This window comes from Manis javanica, chromosome 4, assembly GCF_040802235.1.
Source record: "Manis javanica isolate MJ-LG chromosome 4, MJ_LKY, whole genome shotgun sequence".
Classification (NCBI taxonomy): Eukaryota; Metazoa; Chordata; class Mammalia; order Pholidota; family Manidae; genus Manis; species Manis javanica.
Window position 1 is genome coordinate 165546621 of NC_133159.1, and position 26496 is coordinate 165573116.

At 43.2% G+C, this 26496-nt stretch overlaps 1 protein-coding gene and 1 pseudogene across 1 annotated transcript; both read right to left on the reverse strand.

The window, feature by feature from the left end:
- Window positions 1-1325: 1325 nt before the first annotated feature.
- On the reverse strand, window positions 1326-9283 carry LOC140849169 (uncharacterized). Its single transcript, XM_073235686.1, has 2 exons — window positions 8853-9283; window positions 1326-3780 (listed from the first exon to the last, which is right to left on the reverse strand). Exon 2 carries the CDS (start codon window positions 3717-3719, stop codon window positions 1944-1946), a length of 1776 nt encoding a protein of 591 aa, XP_073091787.1. The 5' UTR covers window positions 3720-3780; window positions 8853-9283; the 3' UTR covers window positions 1326-1943.
- A 3545-nt stretch (window positions 9284-12828) lies between these two features.
- The window catches only part of LOC140849264 (uncharacterized), a 58554-nt pseudogene continuing 44886 nt past the window's right edge, over window positions 12829-26496 (reverse strand).

Below are 26496 nucleotides of genomic sequence, written 5' to 3' on the forward strand. Positions count from 1 at the left end.
ACTGACTGAAAGTAATAAACTACAGAGTAAATTCATCAGAAATATTTTGGTAGTCACGACAAGAGCTAATACTTATATAGTACAGGCAGTGGTCTAAATGCTTTCTTCATATATTAGCTCATTTTGTCCTCACAATCACATTATCAGGCAGGTACAGTTTTAGCCCCATTCTATAGACAAGGAAACCAATGTGCAGAGAACTGGTCACATAGCTAGAGACTGAATCCAAGCTGAGGACTCTAGGAATGTTTAAGTAGAATGTGGTTTTTTTCCTCCGCATACAAATATCGTACCTTAAAACAAACAAAAAAGCCCATGTGCTCTTTTCACTACATTGCTTAACTGCTTGTCATCTCTTTTGACATAATTTGGCATGCCAGGCCTCAACTGTGTCTCTTGAAGTGCCATTCTCAAGGCAGGAAGAAGCCTTGCCCTCCTTTCTTCAACTATCCGTTCTCTAAAATCCACATTAATCATCATCTCTTTCTTTTCAAGTTTTCATAACTCCACCTCTTTGTCATACCAGTCACCAATTCTTAATTAGCAATTTACATATAACTTTTTCAAGAGATTCAACTTCTTAAGGGAACGACTGTCTTATTCATAGGTGGATTCTCAGCACTTAGTATATGGTAAGCATTTTTCAATGTATTAAATGCAACCTTTCCTTTCTTCATTTTATCCCTTTTTGTTGTTGTTTTGATACCAAACTGAGTAATTTCTTTTTCACTCTTTTTATTTGTTGCACATTAGAAACACATACACTGAAACCCTCAAAACTTTCTTCCTATTGTGTTGTCCAAAAAGACTTTTAAGACCAGTTATTTGTTCTAGATCCCCCTCAGTACTTATGTAATCTTTTGCAAATTCTAGTTGCAAGTGGAGACAATTACATTAATTTTGAACTTTCATTTTCTTTCTCCCCTTCAGTTCTACTTGTAAAGCCATAATTAGCATATACATCAAAGCAATTCAATGTAATAATATGTAACAACTGTCCACTTTGTAACAGGCATTATGCTTAGAGTTGGGAGTAAAGCAGTGAACAGAGCAGACAGTACCTCTCATTTGAGAGTTAGTTTAATGGAGAAAACAGCAGCAATCAGGTCAAGATGACATTGTCCAAAAAAGAGCAAGTACACATTGCTCTGGAGGGTAAGGGCAGATAAACTAACCGTGGGGTCAAGGACGGCCACCCAGAGGAAATTATCCTTACACTGAGGTTTGAGAATTCATAGGAGTAACCAGGTGTATAACCTCTGATGTCGCGTGCCCTGTCCTCGCCGGCAAGAACAGCATGCAACAACAGCAGGATTCTTCTGCAGAAAGCTTTATTCTTCAGCTCTTTGTGAAACAAATGAGTTGGGCAGGACCCAGAGGGGAAGGAGAGGCTTGCTTATATAGTTCTCATGCTCTGACCTGGTTGGTGCGGCTCCATATGCCTTATTAGCATAACCATTTGGTGGGTCTCATTGGTCCTTATGCCAAGGCGCAATTAGCATGTAGTTTAGTGGTGTGGGATGATTTGTCATTAGGAAGTTCGGGGCCTTCCGGCTGCCCTGCATGGGGCGCTATTTTCTGAGCGCGGCTGCCAACATCTCCCCCTTTTTTGTCTAACAGAAGCTCAAGGCGGAACTTGCCAGCAGAGGCGGAGACAGAGGCCTGACCTCCATCATACTTCCTGATGCCCCCTTTTTGGAGAGGGGTTCTGGGCATCTACCCCTATGCAGTCAGGCATGCCTCTCAGAGGGGTCCAAGACCTCTTGCAGTGCTTTGCCTCGCATCCTCTGGCTGGCGTTGGGACCGCTTGGTACAAAGGGTTTGGACCCTTTTTCTCAACCCTCTTGCACCATGAGCTTCTTAAAGAAAGCTGTGATTAAGCATTGAGGTACTCGGGCCTGGTGCAGTGCCACATGGGCTCAGGGTGCAAGAGCTACCTCAAGCTAAAGCCGAGCTTCCTTCTTAAGCATGTTGAGCCACACTTGGGGAGAGGCGCCAATGTCTATCGCCATTAGGGCTTGAGCAAGGATCACCTTGTCCTGCTTATGTTGGTTGCGGAGTCTGCATAACAACCAGAGTAAGAGCATGAGACCTCCAAGCAGGAACACGCCCATCCCAGCCATGCCCGCCCACTCCTTGACGTGGGAGAGAGCTCTGAGGAACCAGGAAGAGAGTCTTTCCGCTACGGAGATATCTAGACGGGTGGAGTTGATGTGGATAATTTCTCGCCGCAGCTCTTCTAGTGTCCCATCGAAGTCTTGGGACCAGTTTCCTGAAAGATACTGGGACAGGTCTCGTGACAGATTAGCTGCCCGTGTAAAATTTTTATATTGAATGCTAGTGATGCAGAGGGCACGATATTTCCGCTCACATCCCAACTGGGCCATTTGCCAGAGCACCTCCATTTGTTCCTCCACGAGATCTATGCGTTGATTGAGGATCATTATTCCTCCTTTCAGTTTGCCATCAAGTGTGGACTGTTGGTCCAGGGCAGAAGCTACTGAGGCTGCAAGGTTATTGAGCTCTGTAGCCGATTTGATGGAGGTGTCTAAAGCTATACCAGCGGCGGTGGCTGCGACCGCGGTTGCGGAGATCAGGAGCACTATGGCGGCTGTAACACCGAAATCGCGCCTTTCTCGAAACAGAGTCATGGTGTTAGGGGCGTCTACGGGAACAGGGACCCAACGGGGGATGCGGACTACTAAAGCATTGGTAAAGTTACGCGCATCCCAACACTGAGACAGAAAGCAGGTTTCATTGGAGCAGGAGTCAAAGCTACTATTGGATAAGATAAACAGAAATGGGGGGTATACGCATACTGGAGAAGGTGGAAAAAGGGAATTAGGTGACTCTGGACCTGATTTTGCTGAACACGTGTAGTTCTCGTTGTTATGGGTCATGATCATGTTCCAGTGTGCGCGCATGTGGTTATTCTCGCACCAAAAGGTGATATTTTTTACACCGATTCCCCCACCCTGGAGGGCGGAAAAGGGGGAGAGGTCGGTACACGAGCCATTGACTCCACACAGCATCCATTTATGGAAGGGGTTCATGCTCAGCTGCTGACGAAACTCGCCTTCGAGCACCTTTACTGGCCACCAAGCCTCATTGGCTGGCCGTCCCTCCATATCTGGGGAGATGGTAAACTCCTGCCTCTCAGTTGCCCACGTTACTACAGTTGACTGACAGTCAGTCCAGGGCCACAGCTCTCCCTCATAGTCGCCCACACAATGGGAGGCATATTTGGGTTGACGAGGCCTGTCGGTGGAATTGTTCTTGGGAGAGTGTACAAATGTGCCATTGATCCAGAGAACCATCTGGTGGATAGTCATGTTCTTATAGGACGGGCTCCCTTCCTTATTAGGCCCTTCAAATTTAGCTGACATAACGGGGAGGCTACTGGCCTCTAGAATTATGTCACTGAACCATCCGTATTTCCTCCGTTTCAGGGAGATACAGCCAGCTAGATTCTGAGTGGTGAAGCATAATGACCCATTAGTTACGAAGGATCGGTTTTCTCCCAGGGGAGCTACTAGGGTGTCTTTAACTAAGTAGGGCAAGTTCATACTAGAGTTGGTGGTGAAAAAGCGGGGAAAAACGGCTGCATTGAAATGGACAGGCATAGGCTTAGGAAAGGCAGACAGGATTCCCCATCTCAATACTCCCTGAGTCGGGGTCTCCAGTGTCAGGAGCAGGGTCAGGAGGTACAGCGAAGTCATCTCCTTTGTTTAGGACTTTCCTCGTTAGGCGCTCCGGGATCCAGAAGGGATTTTCTTCACCCTGGGGGAAAACACACACAGCTCCCCTGGATCTGATTATGATTGGATCCGGGCCCTTCCATTGGTTAGATAACACGTCCTTCCATTTTACTAGTTCTTGTGGGTCTTTTGGCCACTGATTATGGCGATCCGCTGCTGTATGGTCTTGAGCATCCAGATTCAAAAAATTTATAGTGAAAAGTGCTAGGGCTATGGCAGTTTTTGGTGTGGGGGGTATATCTTCAATTCCCCCTTTTTGTTTAAGTAAATAGGATTTGAGCGTGCGGTTCGCGCGTTCCACAATCCCTTGACCCTGTGGGTTGTAGGGAAGGCCAGTGATATGTTTTATCCCCATGTGATGACAAAATTGAGCAAATTTTGTAGAGGTATAGGCTGGGCCATTGTCTGTTTTCAGAATCTGTGGTAACCCCCATGCGCTCCAAGCTTCAAGGCAGTGCTGGATGACATGGGAAGCTTTCTCTCCTGACAATGGGGAGGCAAAGATGACTCCTGAACAAGTATCCACGGATACATGTACATATTTCAGTTTCCCAAAAGACGAAATATGCGTCACATCCATTTGCCAAACTTGTAAAGGCCTAATACCTCTGGGGTTGATCCCAACATGAGGTGTGGGAAGGAAGCTGCAGCAATGTTGGCAGCTAAGGACAATGTTCCTAGCTTCGGCCCTGGTTATGCTAAACCGCTTGCGCAGTGTTTCGGCAGTGACATGAAATTGTGTATGGAATTTTGAAGCTGTGGTGATAGGGTCTAGCAGGGGAAAAGCTATATTTCTGGTTGCGAGGTCTGCCAGGTGGTTGCCTTGGGTCATAGGCCCGGGAAGGCCTGAATGTGCTCTGATATGAGTTATATACAAAGGAAATTGCCTATGAAGTAGTGCTGATTGTATCTGTTTGAACAAAGTGGCTACTGGGCTGGACGCTTTGATTAGCCCGGCCACTTCTAGAGATTTGACTGCATTAACTACATAACAGGAGTCAGACACAATATTTAAAGGTTCAGGAAAGATTTGTAGGACCTCTAAGACTATGCGACATTCCACTATTTGTGGAGTGTCAGGCGTGTAGCCTATTGTCACAACTTTGCCATCATGGACATAGGCACCTGTGCCTGTCTTAGACCCGTCCGTGTAAACTGTTTTTCCATGAGGCAGCGGGGTTAGGCTAGTGACCCGAGGAAATACTAGGAGATGATTTTTGGCGAAGTTGATGAGGGGATGTTTAGGGAAATGATTATCAAAGGTTCCTGAGAAACTGTAAGCAAGTATGGCCCAATCATCGTTCATAGCACATAATACTTGTATCTGTTCTACGCTGTAAGGGGTTATAATTTTAGCTGGAGCCTCTCCGAAATGTGTCATGGAGGTTTTTACTCCTCTCAAAGCAAGTTTGGCCACGGCTGCTGGATAGTACTCTATTGTCCTAGCCTGAGAGGCTTGGGGATGAATCCAGATCAGTGGGCCATGCTGCCATAAAACTGCTGTTGGCAGCTCCGGGGTGGGAAGCACACACAACTCAAAGGGTTCATTCGATTGCACTCTATTTAATTGTGCTGTCATCAAAGCCTGTTCTACTTTGCGAATGGCTTGTAATGCCTCAGGTGTGAGGGAGCGCGGTGACGTTAGTTGTGGGTCTCCTTCTAGGGTTTTAAATAGTGGAGTCAATTCAGTGGTGGGTATCTTTAAGTATGGGCGCAACCAATTAATATCCCCTAGGAGTTTTTGGAAGTCATTCAAATTTCGCAATTGATTATGTCTTATCTCAAGCTTTTGGGGGCAAATTACATCTGTGTAAATGGTTGCTCCTAGGAATTTGCTAACACTAGATTTTTGGACCTTCTCGCTTGCTATATTCAGTCTCCAATTTTCTAGGGATCTAGTGAGATCTATATATGCTTCTTCTATTTCCGCTGGTTGTGGGGAGCAAAGAAGGATGTCATCCATGTAATGGATGATCTTTAGCGTGGGATAGGTCTTACGAATTGGGTCTAGCGCTCGCTGAACGTACAGTTGACATATGGTGGGGCTATTTGCCATTCCTTGAGGGAGGACCTTCCACTGAAATCTGGCATCGGGTTGTTCATGGTTAATAGCTGGCAAAGTAAAAGCAAATCTTTCCCTGTCCTTGGAGCTTAGAGGTATAGAAAAGAAACAATCTTTAATATCTATTATGAGCACTTTCCATTCTTTGGGTAAGGCAGAGAGGAGTGGCAGTCCCCGTTGTACGGGTCCAAGCATTCTCATTTGAGCATTTACTGCTCTCAGATCATGAAGCAACCTCCATGATCCTGACTTTTTCCTGATTACAAATATGGGTGTGTTCCATGGGGACACAGAGGGTTCTAGGTGTCCCACTTGGAGCTGCTCTTGCACTAAGCAATGAGCTGCTTCTAATTTTTCAGAGGATAGGGGCCACTGAGGAACCCATACGGCCTCCTCTGTGAGCCAAGGTATGGGCATGGCATCTTCAATGGCCCCTATGAAAAACCCAGGCCGTGACGGTCATTCTTTACTTTGGGCAGGATGGGCTCTATGTGTCCCTGTTGGTGTTTCCCCAGCCCCTTGCCAGGGATGTATCCCATGTCCATCATCATGCCTTGGGCGGGGGTGGAGTATTCATTAATGAGTTTGAGGCCTAAGTGTCTCATGACATCCCTCCCCCATAAATTGACCGGTAGAGGGAGTACATAAGGGGTGACTGTACCCTCTTGTCCTTCAGGGGCTCGCCATTTCAATGGTTTGGCACTAATTGAAGGGCTTGACTCATATCCTAAACCTTGTAATGAATGTGAGGATTGGGTCACAGGCCACTTGGAGGGCCACCAGGTTGCAGAGATAATACTTTTATCTGCTCCAGTGTCTAGGATTCCCTCAAAGCTCTTTCCCTCTATTTGAAGAGTTAATTTTGGTCTGTCTGCTAAATCTAATACTATGAAGGCTGAATCCCAGTCAGAGGAGCCGAAGCCCCTTTCTCCCCTCTCCGTGTTGGTAGCAGGATAATTGGCGTGGAGACTAGGTAAAACTAAGAGCTGGGCTATGCGGTCTCCCGGGGATATAGGATAGATTCCTCTGGGAGCCGAACACATGATTTTTACCTGTCCTTCATAATCTTGATCTATGACTCCGGGATGAACTACCAGGCCTTTCAATGCAGCAGAAGAGCGCCCTAGGAGTAACCCAATGGTATTTGGTGGTAGGGGGCCTTTAAAGTCTGAAGGGATAGGCTGAACTCCCATCTGTGGAGTCAACACTATTCTGGTGGTGGCACGGATGTCCAATCCCGCGGAACCTGAAGTGGCTCTCCTTGGGGGGCCTGGTTGTTCCCGAATGACACTTGCGTGCTGGTTGCCCCATATATTTGCGGGCCCTGGTGACGGGGGCCCCTCTGGGCGTTTTTTGGCAACTCTAAGGGTTTCCCTTCTATATCTTTAATAGACCGGCACTCATTAGCCCAATGCCTGCCTTTCTTACACTTAGGGCACAACTCAGGGGTCTTTTGGGTTGTTTGTTCTGAAGCTGGGCTCCTACACTCTCTCTTTATATGTCCTAATTTCCCGCATTGAAAGCATTTGATACTTCTGTTAGTGATCCTGGCTTGTTTGTGGCTCTGTAATATGGCCGCGGCTAGGCCCGCATTGGTGAGTGGCCCTCCTATTTCTCTACAGGCTTTCAACCAGGCATGTATCCCTTTTTGTTTCCAGGGTGTTATCGCCTGTCTGCATTCCTTGGTACATTGTTCAAACACTAATTGCTCCACTAGGGGCATTGCTTGTTCCTGATCTCCAAATATTCTGCCTGCGGCCTCTATCATACGAGCGACAAAGTCAGAAAATGGCTCGCTCAGCCCCTGAATAATTTTTGTCAAATTGCCTGATACTTCTCCTTTGTTGGTGAGGGCTTTCCATGCCTTGGCGGCGCACATGTTTATTTGTGCATATACCTGTAAGGGGAAGGCGGTCTGGTCGGCTACCCACTGTCCTTGGCCCGTCAGCATATCATATGACCATGCAGGCTGTCCTTCGGCCGCGTTTGCGCGTGCCTGGGTCATGCTGATATCATGCCACAATGCCTTCCATTCTATGTATTGCCCCATACTAGAAAGGCATGCCTTAGTTACATATTGCCAGTCTGCGGGTGTCATGGCTGTCTCTGTTAATCTCTCAACTTGTGCTATGGTATAGTTAGCACTGACTCCATAAGCCCGAACGGATTCTGCTAACTCCTTAACTTGTTTATGGCTCAGGGGCTGGTGAGAGCGTACACCGTTATCCTCAAATACAGGAAACATTTGTCTAATTGCCTGAAGAGTATCTGGGTGGCAAAAGGAGAGTGCGCCACTCACGTAAGGTGGCGGGGCAAAGGGCGTCGGGGGACACCCTGCTTTCATTTTTTCCTTGGTCCGCTTTTCAACTTTGCTGGTTCCCTTACTTCTACACTCTGCGGTTTTATTTTCTTCCCCTTCCTCTGCGGACGTTAATTCCTCCTCAGATTCCCTATTGGAGAGTTGGAGGTCCCTCAACTCTTTCCAGGGGTATTTACTATTTTCTCCGAGGCGATTGTCACTCGCTTCTCGGGGCTCTTTCGCTTTTGCCCTAGGCGGGCTTTCTCCCTCACTCTGAGGTTTCTTTACCTTCGTTTTTGTGGCCTTTTTTCGGCCGCGCGCGCTCTCTGTTTCCCGTTCCGTTTCTGACATGCTCTCTTGGATATCTGTCAATGCTCTCTGACCTTCTTTTATTACCTTTTCACATCTCTCATCTTGCAGACAAGCTCTAATCAGTTTCCAGAGGGGCCTGGTGCCTCCCCTCAGGCTACCCTCCTCCTCCTCTCTATCAAGATCTTTCCCCAGTTTGTCCCAGCTCGGGATTGAGAGGGACCCTGAACAAATGAACCAGGGGGCCACACGGTCTATCTCCTTCACAAAAGATCCTAAGACTTTGCTGGAGACCTTCAAGTTTCGCTCTTTGAGAGCTGTCTGCAGCGCCGTGACTAATGACGGTGCATTCCCCATGGTGCCTCCTTATTTACAGAGAACCATCAACCATCATCCTAAAAAGCAGGGGCCTCTCGGAACTTACCCCTCCGGGCTTTCTTCTGACCTGCAGTTCTGAATCCTCTCCAGATGTCTGAAGGGTCCTCCCTGTGCCGGTGATGTTCTGGTTCCCGGGTTTCGGCACCACTTGTCGCGTGCCCTGTCCTCGCCGGCAAGAACAGCATGCAACAACAGCAGGATTCTTCTGCAGAAAGCTTTATTCTTCAGCTCTTTGTGAAACAAATGAGTTGGGCAGGACCCAGAGGGGAAGGAGAGGCTTGCTTATATAGTTCTCATGCTCTGACCTGGTTGGTGCGGCTCCATATGCCTTATTAGCATAACCATTTGGTGGGTCTCATTGGTCCTTATGCCAAGGCGCAATTAGCATGTAGTTTAGTGGTGTGGGATGATTTGTCATTAGGAAGTTCGGGGCCTTCCGGCTGCCCTGCATGGGGCGCTATTTTCTGAGCGCGGCTGCCAACACTCTGACATGGCAGTGACCACACCTGACATATTTTTTCCCTTTCCCAAGTGTTTGTGTCTGTGGATGTTTGTTTCCTTTACCAAAACTCTAAAGCCTGCAGCCAACAATACAAGTTTTTTATTGAATTGTTGATGACAGTAGGATAGGAAAGATGAGGATTCTAATCATCTAAGCAGTCTAACCTGATAAGCCTCCTTCCAGCTTTTCCCTCAACATAAGTTGTAGAAACATTTGCCAAACCTGAATTTACTTTAGTCATTTGGTGTGCCCTTCATTTTCTGACTCAGATGACAGTAGATATTGCACTAGCTAGACAGCCCTTCCTCTTAGCACTTCCCAGGCTTTGGGCCTCTCTGCATTTCCCCAGCTCCTTAGAACAGCTTCCAGCACCACCTACTGCAATTGTGCCCATGGCCGCACAAGGAAAAGCCCAAATAGTTCTTAAAATCAATGATTCAACCCAAGTGACTCTCAGCGGATCCTAACCCAAGACAGGGGGAAGGAAGGCTTAAAAAAACAGGAAAAAAAATAACCAAACAAGCTACCTTAAAAGAGATTTTCATCATTTAAATGTATGGGCCTCAAATCACCTTTTTTCCCCTAGCCCCTCTGAAAGGAAAGGTGTTTAACAAAATTATTTCACTGAGGTAATTTAAATTGATAACTATCTTAGGAAAGTGATTAAGCAATATGCCTTTAAAAACATTTTTGCCCTTTCACTCAATATATCACTTCCCTGAACTCACTCTAAGGAAATAATTTGAGATATCCAATAAGACTTGTGTACCAACAAAAATCAAAAAAGCAAAACCAAACAATCAGAAGCACAATATCAAAACATAAGCATAACAACCAAAAACACATTGATCACAGTAATGTTATTTTAAATAGCAAAAAATTAGAAACAATATAAACATCCAACATCAGAACAATTAAATGATTATCATACACCATTCAGTGTATTATTATGAAGATATTAAAAACCTCCTAATTTAAAACAGATGAATGGACAAATGATGTAAGATTGGGAAAAATCAAAACACAATACTATATATTTATGCCATACGATCCAATTTTTAAAAAATATTCAGATAAATCCTTAGAAAAGAGGTTATAGGGGAGGATCTGCAAACTTTCTGGTGAGTGAGCTGTGGAAAAAATAGTCACAGTTCATTTTTATTTTAGTCTTCATACTTTTATGTATTTCCTACTTTATACTTCTCTATATTTCACAGTTATCAAGCATTACTTGAATGATCGGAAAGTAAGCTATTTGCAAAGGAAAATCTTTCGCCTGTGTTTGTCAGTATAATTAACTGATATTTTCTTTAATCTGCCCGTTTGTCCATATGACCCAGCGTGGCTCAAAATTAATCATGATCCTTTTTCAACCAAAGCTCCCACTTCATCCCTCACTGTGTCAAATCCTAGAAGATCTAATGATTTGACCAGTCAAGCAATATTGTATCAGCAACCTAGCTATCTTAGCACCAACAAGCTACCTGTTTCTCAGTGGCTATGTGCCCATGGAGTCATGATTGCCAGGCATCCTGTTTCCATCTATATCTTTGTAAACAAGCATTTGGACCAGCCTTAGCCCTGACTTGATTCCTACTTCATTGGGCAGGGAAGGAGGGAGGACAAAGGAAGGGAACAAAATAAAAGGTAGAAGAAGAAAGCCTAAGTTTAGGTTAGAATATGGATGGACAAGGCAGAAGAGGTTAGGGCCAGACAGAGTTATGAGAACAAAAATGAAATAAAATACATAGGGGAGTGAAAGGAAGGGTAATTTTTGATCAGAAAAGGCAACTATTTGCCATATTATAATAACAATGTGCTACATTATTAGCCTACACACTCCTGGTCATACCTCTTCATGTTAATGGAATAAACGATAACAAAGGATTGCACCATTTTAGTGGCCACAGAGGACACCCAGGTCTCTGAGGCAAAGATCCATGGTTGTCTAGAGCCTTCAAAGATGATGCAAAGATCCATGGTTGTCTAGAGCCACTGTGTGATGGTGATAATAGCTAACATTGAGTGATTACTAGGTACCAACAATACTAAGCACACGGCACACATTATCTCACAACAAACCCATCAGCTAAATGTAATTAATATCTTTATTTTAGAAACCTAGAAATAATTGACCAAGAAATAACCAAACATTTCTGTACCTAGAGTGTATCCTTAGCAAAATTATGAGCAAATAAGGGTGGACAGGTAAGAAAAATAGTATTTCCTTAATGCCTATGATATGATGGGTACCTCACCTCACTCACCACTTACCAAATCTTACAAAGTACAGAGTCCAAAAACAGTGACTGAAACATGAATTCGAAACAGGTTTTGAACCTGTCCTAGATAGTCTGGATCAAAAGCCCAGGGTCTTGCCTCCATCCATGACTGAACAACTGGGACATTGTAGGAGTCCTCTAGGGTTAGTGTGAGGATAGACCTAGCATCCTAGGGCAGTGACTTCCACTTCCAACCAGCCCAGCCTCTGTGGACTGGACAAGTAATGGCGTTAAAGAGTCCTGCGGGGACACTGAGGCTATGTAGCCTAATCCAGTAGGCTTCATCCATTGGTGAATACCCCTCAACCAAAACCAATAAACACTTCACACACCAGGCTTTGTGTTGGGATTACAAAAATGGAATCCATTCTCTGCACTCAAGGAAATGACTATCTACTAGGAATGCACATCCTGTAAGGACATACTCTTGGACGTTAGTGTAAATCATGTAAAGCATATTTCACCCATTCAATAACTATTGAGCACCACTGTGTGCAAAGTATTGTGTCAAACCTCACCAAGCTTGCATTTTCAGAAAGCAAACCTAACCACTTTAATCCTTGGTGAATTCTAGCTCCTTGGATTATCAAACTATTAAAATTTGAAGATGGAAGGTTAGCATGTTAGTATAGTTCAAGAACTGGCAAGGAGGAAGTAGTCATCTGAAAAGCTGCACATTTCCCTACTACCAGTCCATCCTTTCCTTAGCCCTTCTTACTGTCACTGGACCTCTGCTAAACACAGATTAGGCATCACGTAAACTGTTGTTGAATGAATGGATGACTGTATTGTTTGAAAGGAGTTATATAAACCCAAATACAGAATAAAGAAGAAAAGATAATTTTCCCATGGCCATGATTTCAGAAAGTGAGAGACTGGCGAAGATCGTGGAGTAATGTATTAGGGGCAGAAGTCACAGACCACACTCCCTACCTCTCACCATTAATGAGGGAACTTCTACAGCACTGAGAAGAATGTCCATTTGGTAGATCCAACTTGGATGACTTGCAATGATGGGAGTACCTTTACCTCAGATACTATTATACATTTGTTTGTATGTCTTCCGGCAAGCTATACAGCAGCTAGGGAGTGAGTTCCCTGCTATATTGTGAGTATATGCATCGACATGGATTTCCCTACTCCACTGTAGGAAAAAAACATATAAGCCCCTTCTTTGAGTAGTAAAAAATGAACATAGGAGTCTTTCCTTTAGTTAAAAAGAAACTGAAACAAATCACTTGTAAGTAAGAATGCTTTATTTATTCAGTTGCTGAATCCTTTGTGACGGCAAGAGAAATAGAGAATACAAAAATACTTCTTGGGGAGCTAAACAAGGAATGTATTTGCTGATCAATGAAATAGAGGCAAAGGCATCAAATATGGTTAAATTTCACTATGTTATGCTCTCCACCATAAACAACAAATGTCTTTTGTTTTCCTAGTTTTCAATCCCAAGAGACAATGAATCTTGACAAATTGTTTTACTAATGAAGCCCATCTTAACACACCTAAAATTTGAATGTCTATATTCCCATACACATCAATGTCTATGAAATAGGTTTTATGTAATTGTGGGCAATAGTGTAGTTGATGATGACAGGACATAAACTACCTGTTGTTAAGCTTTTCAGTTACAAATTAACTTAAACTAAACTTGCTATTTTGCTCTTACCTGACTTAAAACTGAGTCTTTTGTTTCATGAACAATAAAAATTTTCAACACTCTGAATCAAATAAAAGTGTTTTAACAATCTGCCAATGTGACACACAACACAGTCTTGTGCTTTTACATAACTTATTCCTCAGTGTTACTGAGGTTGGTCATAAAAAATCTGCAATAGAACAAGTTGCGGCTGTATTGCTACTTAGAAAATACGTGGAGGACGTTTTTCAATTTGTTTCAATTAATAAGGATCAATGACAACTTATGTAGACCCTTTTACGTTTTAAGCACTGTGCTAGCTGCTTTGCAAACATCTATCTAATCCTTACAGAAGCCCTGCGAGGTCCTCATTATCTCTGCTTTACAGATGAGAAAACAGGGACAGAGTAGTTACTTGCCACACTTAATGTGGCTCATATTGGGCACCCCCCCACCCCAACAGCAATTACTGCCTTGAAATTGAATATCAGCCCCAACAGCAAACACCCAAATTTAATTTTCAAACATCAAACTCTTAGTTCTGAACACTTGTCCTCAGGTATTATAGGTTAAGACAATTTGGGCAATGCTACATAATATACAAAGGTAAAAAGATGCTTAGGTGAGGGTCACATAAAAGCCAGTGATGCCCAATAAAGTTCTCCCAGTGTTTGAAAGCAGAAAATCACCCCAAATACTACTTAAATACCTTTATCGGTTAGCTTTTGCATTACTTTAAAATTTTGTAACAGTAAAAAAGACACGATTACCTCGCCAATATCAGGCACACTACAATCATGAAAGAAGAAATAATCCCATGCAGTTCAGTTACTGGCCAGATCTCAGCCTTTGCAGCAGCTCCGCATTCCTAATTTGTAACTACATGTTCTGCATATGATACACTTAGAATTGTAAAATGAAAAAAAATCCTCAACAACTCAGGAGTCTTGACCTTCCTACACATCTACCTTTTGCACTGGCAGAAAAAAATAGAGGCTGGGAGTATAGGAAATATCTTAACATTTTACAAACATATTGGACAGACGGGCAGGGAGAACAGGTCTGAGTTATCAGATCTATACACCACATGAAAGAGACAAAAGAAAACTGCAGAGACTAGAACTAAGGAATCTCAGTTTCCAATGCCAAACTGTCCCTGCACACTGGCTCAGACTCAGTGGGTGGATTATTAGAAAAATAACCCAGTTTCTGATCTGACAAGAAAACATGTAATAGAAAAACTGAGGGGAATGGACAATTTATCAACAATTTAAAAACAAAATTTACGAATCCTACCTCCTAATCTGGCTTTGGCCAAGACAATGAACGGTGTATCACTAGATAACCAAGATGGGTTGAACATAAAACATACAATCATTAGAATAGCCAATCTCTAGACCCAGTGCCTTCAAAACTCTAGCCTATTTCTACACTATATTGCAATTCCTCTTAGAAACCAGAAACACCATAGCACATTTCATACAGTCTTATAGGAAATTTTTATGAATCTGCCAAGAACGATGACCTTGGAAGAAAAACTTTTTTGTGATATCCAATAAAGCAGCCACTAGTCATATGTGACTAGTATAAATAAGGAAGTGGATTTTAAGTTTCTTTTGATCTTAATGTAAATTTAAATTTAAATAACTATCATTGGACAATGCAGTTCTAGATATTAATTTTCAGCAAATAAAAATGCATTTTTAAAAAAAGACTCATTTCTTTAAGACACAACAAAACAGCCAGGAAATCACATTATTTGTTCAAAAAGAATCTTTCTCTGAGTAAATCCCTGAGTAGTAATGATTTATTGCCACCAAATCAGGCATGAGGAAATAAGGGAATTCAATGGCAATCTCAGCTTCAACCTCTCAGGTGTCTGCATTCCCAGGATTTCTCATGTATTCCTTTGAAGCTATTCCTATCTTTCTTAAAAATAAAAAAATAAAATCTTCTCCATCTGTGGCAGTACTCTCCCTGGGCAGATCCAATGACCTGGTGATCTGGGCCTTCCCATCCTCTAAACTTCATAGCACCATGATCAGAGAACACCTTAATTGTCATGGTTCAATAAAAAAAAGGGAAAGAAAACAGGCTTTGGCACTAAGAAGAAGAAAAATCAGGAACTGAAAAAGAAGAAATGAGGGCCATTCCCCCTAAACAGTTTTTCCAAGTCCATTTATGAGGAAAATCTTCAACTTCAGGAGACTCAAAAAGCTTTTCTATATGAATTTTCCGATGCTGGGATAGGCACTTCTGTTGAAACATTTCTCACAGTCAGTACATTTTTAAGGTTTTCTCCTAGGTGGGTCCTCTGGTGCCTGATAAGGTTAAAGCTTTGACTGAAGCATTCACCACAATCAGGACATTTATAAGGTTTCTCTCCTGTGTGAGTCCTTTGATGAATCACCAACGTGGAACTCTGACTAAAAGTTTTCCAACACTCAGAACATCTGTAAGGTTTGTCTCCTGTATGTGTTCTCTGATGTCTAATGAGATGGGAGCTGAGGCCAAAGCTCTTTCCACATTCCCAACATTTATATGGCTTCTCTCCTGGTTGGATTCTGCATTCTCCTATCATACTGCCATTTTGACTCAAATTTTCTTCAAATTCAGAACTTTCATAGAGTTTCACTCCTATATGCATTTTCTGGTGTGTAATAAGGCTTAACTTCAACTGAATTTCTTTCCGCATTCTGTACATTGATAGGGTTTTTCTCCTATATGTATTCTCTCATGCTTTATTAGAGTAGAATTACAACCAAAGCTTTTTCCACTCAAGACATTTGTAGGGCTTCTCACCTGTGTGTGTCCACTGGTGGCAAATCAGGCTGGAACTCTGACTAAAACTTTTCCCACAGTTGGGGCACTTATAAGGCTTTTCTCCAGTGTGAATCCTCTGATGTTCTATTAGGACATAACTATGGCTGAAGCATTTCCCACAAACAGGACATTCATATGGTTTTTCACCTGTATGTGACCTATGATGCTGAATGAGGTGAGAGCTGCTACTGAAACTCTTCCCACAGTCAGGACACTTACAGTTTCTCTCCTGTGTGAGTTCTTTCATGAATAATAAGATGTGAGGTATTGCTGAAGCTTTTCCCACATTCTCCACACCGGTAGGGCTTTTCTCCTGTGTGTGTTCTCAGATGCTGAATCAGGTGAGAGCTGTTACTAAAGCATTTCCCACACTCAGAGCATTTATAAGGTTTTTCTGAGTGGGTCCTCTGGTGTGTACACAAATGAGAACTATTATTGAAACTTTTCCAACATTTGGAACATTTGTAGGGTTTGTCTCTGAAAGAGGAGATCTGCTGGACAGAGGCAATGCAGTGTTCTGGATCCCATCCCCAGTGGCTGGGTTTCTCCTCCTCTTTTCCTGTTGAATTTCCTTGATTCTGTGGGTTGCCATTGTTCTCATAGGAATCATCACCTCTTTAAGTTGATCTCCTTTACAGTTATTGTGTTGAATGGTTTCCAAATTATCCTTCCTTTCATTTCCTGCAAGAATAAACAAATATTCTAACATATTCCCTAATCTCTGCCAGGGGAAGGAAATTCTAAGTTGCAACAGAGGAGAGGAAATAACAAAGTAGAGCTTCATAAATTATTTTATGTTCATTATTTTAAAGCTAGTTTTTACTTCTTTTACTCTGTGTTCATCAGAAGCAGGTGAATTTTTTATACTTAGTAACAATACTAATGAAGTTTTGTATGATTGTCAGCAATTGCCAAGGGGGATACCAATCTAAAAATAGTTTCCTTAAACTTTATTAGAAGACTGAAAAGAAAAAAAGGGATCTGAACTAGGGGAGAAACTGAATAAGCTACATTCTGAGATGAAAAAAGACAATACCTTAGTTAAAATCTGAGCAAATATAGGAATAACAATCATGCCCATTATTCATTAAGAAATAAATAAATTTGTACATGGTATCTCATTAATCCTGAAAAATATGTGAGACAGATATTAACATTCACTTAAACATGAAAAAAGTGAGGTTGTAAGAGTTACTCTAGCTTGTAAGTGACATAGCAGGGACTCAGATTAAAGTTTCTCTCATTCTAATGTCCTAGTCTTTCTATGTACTCTGTAGCACATCTTAAGATGAATCTCCAAAGGATTCATATCATCTTCTTGACCCCTCACCTGTAAAAGGGCTTTTCAAATTCTCCCTTTCCATGAAGCCATTAGAATCTGAGACCAATAGCTTTTGTTCTTTCTCCATCACAGTGATCACAGCCAGGTTAGGGATCACAAATCCTGTGGAGGGAAAGAGGTTAGGTTTGCAGGCATTTGTTAAAATTTATTCTTCCTTCCTTCCTTCCCAACCATTGTAACATAACAATTGTAGGCACACAATGGTTTGTGAACCATCCTCAAAATAAGAAACACAGTCTTTAGAAGTCCTTTTAGAAAATCTTATCTCAGATGCCAAGTGTTTAGAATTAAGGGTTAATCCAATTTACCTTTTCTAAGGAAATAACAATAAAAAATTCAATCTTCACATTAAAGTCTGAGGATCAAGCTTCAAAACTAGAATGCTAATATTCACTGTCCACTCAGAGATCAAAAATATTTATAATTGACGAAACAAATCTGTTTTGTGGATAAAGCACCAAGAAGACTTTAAAGAATCAATATGCCGCTATAAGCAGCAGCTACAGAGAAAGCACACTGTATAGAAAGAATAACTTCATCCTTGATGGAGAACAAAAACTTTGTCAATTTCAAAACTTAAGATTTATATAACAAGAAATTAGGACAAAAGAGGGCTGGAATAATCACAGCCAATAACCCCTAAATACAAAAGGGGGGCTAATGAAGGATCTTTTCCTTGTCTCTGACTCTCTAAGTTCATAATCACAATGTGTCTTTCAGCCTAAACTTTAGCTTTTGTAGGTAACTACAATCCCTGACCTACTTTAAGAGACTGAAAAATGTGATCTATTACTGAAAGGCAATATATGGCCTTGACATCCATTTCAGGATATAGAGACTAATATAATACAGGAAAAATGAGAGTCTAAAAGGATATATAAAGGCACACATATGGAAAACAAACAAAAAAAGGTATATTTATCATTTTCACCCTACTACTGCTTCTCATGTGCCAGGCACCGAACTAAATATGTGTATTTCTCATTTAATTCTCACAACAGCCCTCAGAGGTATATGAACAATAACCAGCATTAGGTGAGCAAAAAAGGCATTAGGAACCTTCCCACGGGCAAACGGCCACAAAGTGGGAGAGTAGTACTCAGTCCCAGGCCTGTTTGGACATCGTCTTTCACACTTTGATCTACTACAGTAAACTTAGAGCAGGAAACAGAGCGGGGAATAAACCCAAACTGCAAATGATCCTTAAGGAGGACCCTTACTTTGGAATATATTGACTGGATTTCTAAAAAACAGATTTACATTCCAAGACGTTAGGTCAAAGGGAGCTAGCATTCCCTAAGCACCGTCAGCAATTAGGGATTTGTTATCGGAAAAGGTGAAACTAGTCTAAATCACAAATATCCCCAGGGTTTGAGTAGGATAAAAAAAAAAGAACTATACATATTAATTTTTCAAGTGTTCGAATGGAATAGTGTTCCGCCGCCCGAGTTACACGTTTCCATGGAAGTCTTTACAAAGGAAGCCGCGCCATCATTTTCCCTAAGAAACCATTAATTTTGGTAGTAGATGAACCCCCAGGAACAGTGGCTCAGCAAAGCGGTAGCCTACTCAAGGCCATTAACAGTATTAAAAGGCTGTCATTCCACAGAGAAGGGCTGCTTTCAGTGTCTTCAAGCAGAGTGAATAGGATGGGGCCATGCTTGGGATGAGAATGTCTTCCAAAGATGCGCTGCCTGAAACTTAGCTTTAAGAACCATTGACAGGAAGCACAACTGGGGTACACTGCGGGGTAAGTTCCAAGAGACCAGATCCAGCCGACAAGATCCTTTAGGGACCCCGCAGGCGCGGCGGCCTCGCGACGGGTGAGTCTGGGCCCGCGCCCCTCGCAGCAGGGGGTCCCCCTCCGGGCGGACACCGCAGCCTGGGCGCTGCGGCTTCCACTCCTCCTGCCCGCAGCCCTCGACCCGCTTCCCCCCGAGATGGAACTCACTGTTCTGGGCGCTACCCAAAAGGCGCCCTGCACCCCCAGCAGGCCCAGCGCTCCGGGAGGAAGGAGCCTCGGCTCCCTCTGACCCCACCACCCGAGGGTCCCACACTCCCAAACCCGGCGCACGGAGATGGGAAATTTCCCCACCTCCCCGGCTTGGCCCGAGCCTCTCTAGGAAACGGTGCAGGCTCGCTCTCGTTGATCTTAACCCGCAGGGTCCTGGACCTGAAGGAGCGCGCTGGTGGATCGCCGTGCCTTGCGCCCTCTGATGTTGGCGCGCGGTGATTCTCATTCCTCACCCAGAGTCCTTACAGTAGGGGCCCGACTGGAGCTTGTACTTTCCCTTGCCATCAGAGCATCATCGGATTTATCATCACCGTCAGAATAAAAATGAATTATTTCCTAAGCGCCTGTTGTTTCTGTTCCCACCGCTGTGAACCGAGATACACACACACACACACACACACACACACACCTGTCTGTGAAACAGGCATCCTTCCATATATAAAGCAATTAGTTTACAAGACACCCTTATTAGTAACACCCAGAGAAGCAAACTCTCCTCTTTCATTACAGAGAAAATAGAAGCCAATCCCTTCATCTCCCCCATATCAAATATGCAAATCTTAAGACTGCTGCCCCGCCACCCTCTTTCTTCCCTTCTGTTCAAAAGAGGATTGGTCCTTCCTATTTAAAACAAGCCCTTCTCAGGTATTCACTTTCCTTCCCACCTTCTTGGAATTCCTACACTATCAACTAACTGCACAATTCTCTCACGCCCATCTCAAAATAGTCCTTCAGCTTTTCTTTTTTTTTAAATCTCACAAGGTTTCCATTTTATCTCTTCCCACCTGCCTTTTAATCCATGTCTCCTGCAGCAAAAACAATAAATCACCAGGATCACCAATGACCTCTGTGTAGTTAGTGCAGTTGGTATTTTTCAGTTCCCTAGTCCTTTTCCAGGAGTTTTGACACTGCTGAGAACTCCTTTCTTCTAGAAACACTCTTTTGAAGTGACACCACACTCTTCATTCCCCTCTGATATCTCTAGTCAGTCCTGTTAGTTTCTTACAAGCTTGATCTTCGCTAAATACTGAGGCTCCTCAAGGCCATTCTAGACCCTCTCTATCCTGGAATGTTCTCTAGGAACCTCTTTCATTCCCACATTTTACAATATCAGCTACACAGACAACTTGCAAGTGTTTATCTCCAGCCCAGGCTACCTATCCAAGTTCTTCACCATATAACCAATGGTCTACTTGACATCTCATATCAAAGGTCTCAACAACACCTCAAAAACAAAATGTCAAAATTCAAAATCTACTCTTACTTCTCCCAAATATACATTAAACACAAAATAAAATAAACCTGTTTCTCTTCCAATATTCTCTCTCAACCATCCATCGTTACACAAAAGTCCCTCCTTTTTCCTTACCTCCTGCATACAATCCATAGCTAAGCTTCATCTATCGTGTACTCGTACACAATTCTCAAATCCAGGCCCTTCTCCCAACCACCAGGGCCATCCTGAATTCAAGCAACTATCACCCCTCATCTGCAGGATTTCTGTAGCATCCTAACAATCCTACAGCTGTCCATCTTTGCCCCTTCTCATCCAGTCTCCTCAATGAATCCAAAGTGTTCTTTTCAAAAGATAATGTGATTCTGCCAGCTCCCTTTACCAAGTTAAAGCCCATTCATCCTTCAGACTTCAGCTCAGACATCACTTCTTCATGTATGTCTCCTCTCCTTGAACCTGCATAACCTTGTGTAACTGCCTCAAACAACAGAGTGTGGAGGAAGGGAAGAAATAGAACTTACTCTTCTGCCTGCTCTTAGAACCAGCCACCGGGCTGCAAGGAAGCCCAGGCACTCGCAGAAGCCATGTGAGGCGCTCTGGCTTGCGTGAGAAAGGCTTCAGAGGACTTCAGACCCCAACCATCATCAGACTGCAACCACGTGGAGTCCAGAGTGAGAACCACCTAGAAGAGTCAGTCTACCCCCAGAACTATGAGAGAAAATGCTAAAATGATTATTTTATGTTCCAAGCTACTAGGTTTTGGAATGAATTTGTTATACAACCACAGACATATTTAGTACATTGATGTGTGGTGCTGCCTTAACAAAAACCTAAAGAAAGTGTGGTATTGCCTATGGGAACAGGAGGCAGGCAGGAAAGAGAAATTCCTCGAGTAGTGTTAGTGGAAGACTAAGGACCTTAAGGAGCTTGTGAGTGACACCATTCTGTAAAGGTGTAGAAAGTGATCATTTCATGCTTGTAAGCTATACCAACTACTCAACTCTGCCGTAATTGCACAAAAGCAGCCATCTGCAAAACTAGCAAATAGGGGCTGGCTTGTTGCAATAATACTCTATTCACAAAAAATTGGGCAGCAAGCCCACCAGAAGTATTTTGCTGACCCTTGTTCTAGCTAAAGAGGTTTCAAGATAGAATAATAAAAGTGCCACATTGCTTCTTCTCACTGCCTAAGATTAAATGCAAGAGAAGAGAGACAAGCTAAAACAACAACCCTTGAATATATGAGCTAGAACCTGCTCCTTTGAAAACAAATTTTTTTCTCTCATCCCAGCCTCTCCAGATAGAAAACAATGTTAAAATTAAGAAATGGGAAAAGATAAAATATCAGGCACTTCTAGGAAATTTTGGTTTAAATAAGGGTCAGCAAATTACCAAAGTCCTTTTACAGGTCCTAAGGATGTGTCTTGATGAATTTCTATGTTAAACAATAGGCAACTAAAAACTCCAAAGGATCTTGTCCCATAACAACCGCACAAAGAGGCCAAGGCAGAGAAGGGTTATAACATGAAGATGTGTAGGCGTCACTTCTATCTAATAGAGTGTCAAGATTTCTGAAAGTATTGTATCAGCTGGGACTGAGAGAGACAGACACTACAACATGATAAGACGTCTTTGGAGTCCCCAGATTTTATTGGCAGGAAACAGGTGTTGAAAGCTACTCAGTCACAAACATGGGTCACTGTTGAAGAAAACCAGAATGTGTCATCTCAAGATATGCCTCTGGAACAGAAAAATTATTTTAACCTGAAAGTAATTACGAAGCAACAAATGAAGGAAAGCTCTCTCTACCCTCCTGCTTCCCTGCTTAAAAGCAGGATATAATTTCTCCTTAACTGGAGATGATTCTAGACTATTCCTATCAATACGACAGGAACCTGCAAACAAATATCACTATATGAGTTTCTTTCCATATATTTATTTTCTATGGTTTGCTGCCTTTGGAAACCTAAAACTGCTTTATTTTGTCTTCACATTTCTCTACAGATTTATTGTTTGTCAAAGATGCAATATAAACCAGACTTCTAAGACACCTCTTTGAGTTACTCTTTCCCTGAGTCTCTTGCATATAAAACTGAGTTATACATGTTAATAATCTTGCTTGTTTTTCTTTTGTCAGTCTGCTGTTTGTTACAGAGGCCCCAGCTGAGAACTTCAAAAGGCAGAAGGCAAAGAATTTTTTTCCTTTCCTACACTAGCAAAAGGCTACCTAAATTTCCAGACCTTTCTGTTCAGCCTTGTTTTGAGCCACCATGCTCTTCCCACTGGATGCCAAGCTGTTTCGCTTCTCTGAACACAGCTTGTTCTTTCCTATGCCTGTGCCTTTAGTTTCTCCTACAGTGTCATAGCTTCAGGCACCCCTACCCTTCTCCCTCTCCCCTACCTTCCCTCTGTCTGTATAGAACTCACCCACTCCTCATTTCAGCTTAAGTATTATTATCTCCCTGGTTTAGTCTCCCATGACTCTCCCAGGAAGACTTAGGCTGTTTTCCTTCCCAACTTGCACCACGCTCATCATACTGTATTCTACACCCCCATAGGCCCTGACCGATTAAGAAATGGATACGGGTATTAGATAAGGTTCAAAATCACCAGCTTGTCGCAGGCAAAGCTGGAGTGGAGAGCTGGTTTTGTGTCCAGGGCTTCCTATGCCTTCTCATGCATTAGACAGGCTTTGCTCTCCTGGTTGCAGAGCAGAAAAAATTTGCCCCAGAAATTCTAATGGCCACATTCACAAGAAGCAGAGAGCAGCTGAGAAATGTTCTATGGACAAGAAGACCTTACAGAGCCCAAGGGGGGCTGAACTACACACATGCGTTCAGCATTGTCTACCCCATCTCACCTACCAAATAAGTTGCTTTTCTTCACCCCATAAATGAGTATGGGGTAAGGACTGAGGCAGAGGGGTGAAGGATAGAAAGTGCCTTCCACCAGTTACATAAAAATAGAAGTCCTTATTTTATGGGGTTTCAGGAACATGAGGAGCAGGAAAGAACGGCTTTCCTTTACATCTAAAAGCTTCCTGAGGATGGCATTCAATAAACATCTTCGACTGGACTAGAAAATGAAGCCATGAGTGAACTTGTTCACCATATTGTCTTCTATTATAGTGGCTATGTAGACATGTAATCCAGGTTAGCAGGAGAGCTCTCTGAACGCAGGAACCTCATCTTATTCGTACAGTCCAAGTACATAGAACATAGCAGCAAACAATGTGTAAGTCCTGGGAGAGGAAATCCCAGAGCAAAATACCTCTGAAACTGAAATAGCTCAAAGGGAGAAATAAAGTTTAAAATCCGTTTATTGCCTTCAAACTGCAGTCTGGGGCCATCTCTCTTTCTTGCTCAGGCAGAAGCAAAACCAGCCGTCCCCCTCACCTCTGAGGTTCAGATAAGCCCTCCAGTTGCCCAGGTAATTACCCATGGATATGGAGATGAACAACTCTCCTCCCCTGAGGAATGCCTATTGATATGCAGATGCACTAAAGCCAGGTCACATCTTCTGGAAATATTACAGTTTTACTTACACAGTGAATATTGCATAGTTAAATAAACTCCTAGGATAAAAGATCTAGTATGCTTTGGGGACATATTCAATTGTGCAGCTTGGAAAATTTACCAAATACTATTATTTTTCCTTCTATTTCCTTGTCTCCTTTGTTCTTTCACTCACTTATTCAACAAACATTTAGTGTCACCTGCTATTGACTTCCTGAACAGGTCAACCTGAGCAGGAGTTTGGATGGTGTGGGTAAAATTGCAGTATTTCCAGAATCTCTTGCCTGGCCTTAGTGCATCTCCATATCAATAGCGTTTCCAAGGGGTGGAGAGAAGTAGTCCATCTCCATATCAATGGTAACTACAAGGGTCAGCAGAGAGCATCTCTGGACCAGAGAGATTGGGTGGGCCCCCAGGCCCCCCAGGCCCCCTCTCTGGCAGCCAGTTGGGAGAGACAGGGGAAAGCAGAAGTGGACGACTGCTTGTAAGCAATAAATGCGTTTCTCCCACTTTATTTCTCCTTTTGACTGATTTTGGTTTCAAGGGTATTTTGCCCCGGAATTTTCCCCCTGAGTTACAGATAGATTGGCCTGGCCCCTGGCTAGCTGGTACAGGGTACTGATAGACTGAGCTTCTGCCTTTCTCCAGCCATGACTGCTTCCAGACATCAGTGCCAATGAGAGAAACAGCAGAAACTGTCTGCATGTGGGATCCTCCGCGAGTGTTTTTAGCTTCACATTACAGAAGACCTGACATACGGTGCTTTAAACCATAAGGACTTACTATTGACTTAAGAAATGTCTAAGGCAAGCAGTCCTGGGACGGTGGACTGAGCAGCCCAGGAATTCTGGGTCTCAGAGATAGTGGGTCTCTGAACCGACCTACCCCAACAATAGTACTTGCTATGGACTGAATTGTGTGCACCCCTGCTCCCCCCTACTCCCCTTCCTGTTCATATGTTAAAGTCCTATCTCCAATGTGATGGAATTTGGAGGTGAGGCCCTTGGAAAATAATGAGGTTTAGAGGAAGTCATGAAGGTGTGGCTCCATGATGGGATTAGTGGCCTTAATAGGAAGAGCCACGGAGGACTTGGCTTGCTTGCTCACTCCCTCTCTTTCTCTCCCATGTGGTGACTCAGGTCAGAAGGCGGCTGTCTGCAAGCCAGGAAGAGAGCTTCTCACCAGAAGCCAGCAGTGCTGTCACCCTCATTTCAGACATGCAGACTCCAGCCAGAACTGTGAGAAAATTAATTTCTGTTGTTTAAGCCACCCACAAGTCCATAGTATTTTGATATGGTATTTTGCTACTCAAGTTTACTAATAGAGTTCTGGTCTGACGACATGATCAGAACACCTTGCACTTGGTTGTCAGTTGTCAGGTTTTATCCTTTGCAGGGATGCTTGTGTTTTGCAACAAAGGTGATTAAAGTGGCAGGCATTTCTCCAAGCCTCAGGAATGTGGGCACAGTGATGCCCATCTCCCAGAACTCTGAGGATTATTTTGATCACTTTGAGTGGTGGGCTTTCTGGTGCTTTCAGCAGATCTCTGGCTCCTTTTCTTCATCATCCCCCTGCCAATTCTCCCTGCATTATTTGGCCTGGGACTACACACAAAGAATTGTTACTAAAACAATCGCTGCTCCAAATTCCTGTTTGACTGACTCGGCACCTCCAGGGTGGAGTCAGAGAAGAGACTTGGCTTAGGGAGGGCATATAGGCTGGCTCAGGGCAGCAAAGATATCAGAAACCCAAGAACCATAGATGCCCCAGTGCAAAGGATCACCTGTATCAAAATTGATACCAAGGAGATTGCACCATCTTTTTTGAAGGTGGCCAGGGGAAGCAGGCGTAGAGGTCGGAGGGAAAATAAATGTCCAGGATCATTTGATTCTGGGACTACAGCAAATCAAAGAGATCAGCAAAGCAGAATCTAGATTGTGCCCATCTCATACCAGCTTGGATGGCTCTGTTTTTGTCATATTAGATGCTCAAGATTCTAAACTGTGTCACAGGTGGCTCCAGAGACAGCCGTTTGGTGAGACTGCTGCAAAAGGTACATTATGCTTCTCAGCAACCCAACCTTCTATAAACTCAAACACTCTTTAGGCAAACATAGAGTGATATTTGTACCAATTAGACTGAACAAGTATGAACCTGGATGTAACGGGATTATGAGCACTGATACTCTCAGTGTGAACCATTTGGAATTAACTATCGGAGGAGGGAAACAGCCAGGTACCACTCTCCAGAATCTTAAGGGTCACGCCTCCTCCTTGGCCACATATTTTCTTTAAGATTAGTTGTCTTCATATCTGCTCATCTTGGCCCCCACCCTA